Genomic DNA, 1,225 nt, shown 5'->3' with positions numbered 1-1,225 from the left:
GGATGTAGATTTTTACCAGTAAGGAAACTGATTTCTTGTCAAAACAGAAAGACATCCCATTTTTGATAAGATTTTCTAAAGCTATGGCCAGTTAGGATAATATTAGGGCATCTAGCAACAGGAACACCTTACTGAGGTGTCATGGAATCAATATAAACAACAACTAACCAAGGAATCCAGAGCTTGGCTAACCGAGAACAAAAAAGACACCGTACAAAGAAAACAAAACATGTTTATTTGGCTCATTGTTGGAAAAATATACTTTGAGTTACAATATATCTATTATCATATGTGCTGTGGTTTAGCATACATCCCGTCAGTGGATGTTGGCAGCTCTGAGCGGTGTTTGTTTTAGACATCTCAGAGGTCGCTGGCAATGTGTTAAGTCCGTTAAGACTCGGGCCACAAAAGGTCGTGAACCCTGCTTGCTCTCAGGAGCCTGTGGAAATATCCACCAGGTTATAACTGTATCGTTAGCTGCACTGATTATCCAAAGGCAAGATGGCTACTTCCCCATTTGAGGTTTTGAGACCATCACTAGGGGCTTGGAGGAGATGAAGAAAGAGCCTAAAAGTTTCAAGGAACATCAACGGATGGTTATTTCCGGGACTGGGACGCTGTAGTTCTGAAATCAAGGGAGTAGAGGACAGAGGCCAGGGCGGCGTACAGGTGAGTGGTGTTGAAGCACAGGCTGTACACTGGGCTGCTGGTGGTGGGTGCCAACTGGAACATCTGTCAACCGATTATTGCAAAGATGAGTATTACTATAATAAAATACCAACTGAAAAGGTGCGGAGCATGCTTGCAGTTACCTGTAAACAACGGGTTTGACGTTTGTCCCAAAGGCGGACTACTCCATAGTATGATGAGCCGCTGGCGATCATGTGATTCTTGTCTGTCTTTATACAGTAAAGAGCGCTGTCATGAGGCTCCTCCCATTCCATCACACACTTCCTGTTAGAAAGGGAAATACAATTGACATGTTGATCAGCTGATACAAATATACTGCTCTGCTTCACAAGGTAGTTCAACCAATACTGTCTTTTTTTAAGCCTTTTTCTATCTTTATTTTGATAGGACAGTTGGTAGAAAGAAGTGAAGTAGGAGAGAGAGGCGGGATTGGGAATCCTGAAGCTCATCTGCGCTATATGTTGGCGCAATGCCCACGAGGATATCGGTGCTGACCATTACTGTCTTTAAGTTTAAGTTATTATTAAATATACAG

The 1,225-nt window shown here is 42.7% G+C and overlaps 1 protein-coding gene across 1 annotated transcript in view; it reads right to left on the bottom strand.

The window, feature by feature from the left end:
• Positions 1-215: 215 nt before the first annotated feature.
• Positions 216-1,225, bottom strand: part of fbxw4 (F-box and WD repeat domain containing 4) — a 40,921-nt gene continuing 39,911 nt past the window's right edge. The window contains exons 8-9 of the mRNA XM_073834945.1: positions 813-954; positions 216-732 (exon numbers count right to left, since the gene is read on the bottom strand). Of these exons, the coding sequence (XP_073691046.1) occupies positions 598-732; positions 813-954 (277 nt within the window). The 3' untranslated portion in view covers positions 216-597. The remainder of the gene's footprint in view (positions 733-812; positions 955-1,225) is intronic.

Source organism: Garra rufa, chromosome 2, assembly GCF_049309525.1.
Source record: "Garra rufa chromosome 2, GarRuf1.0, whole genome shotgun sequence".
Taxonomy (NCBI): Eukaryota; Metazoa; Chordata; class Actinopteri; order Cypriniformes; family Cyprinidae; genus Garra; species Garra rufa.
The sequence above is the reverse complement of the archived record's forward strand: the minus strand, read 5'-3'. Positions and strand labels throughout refer to the sequence as shown.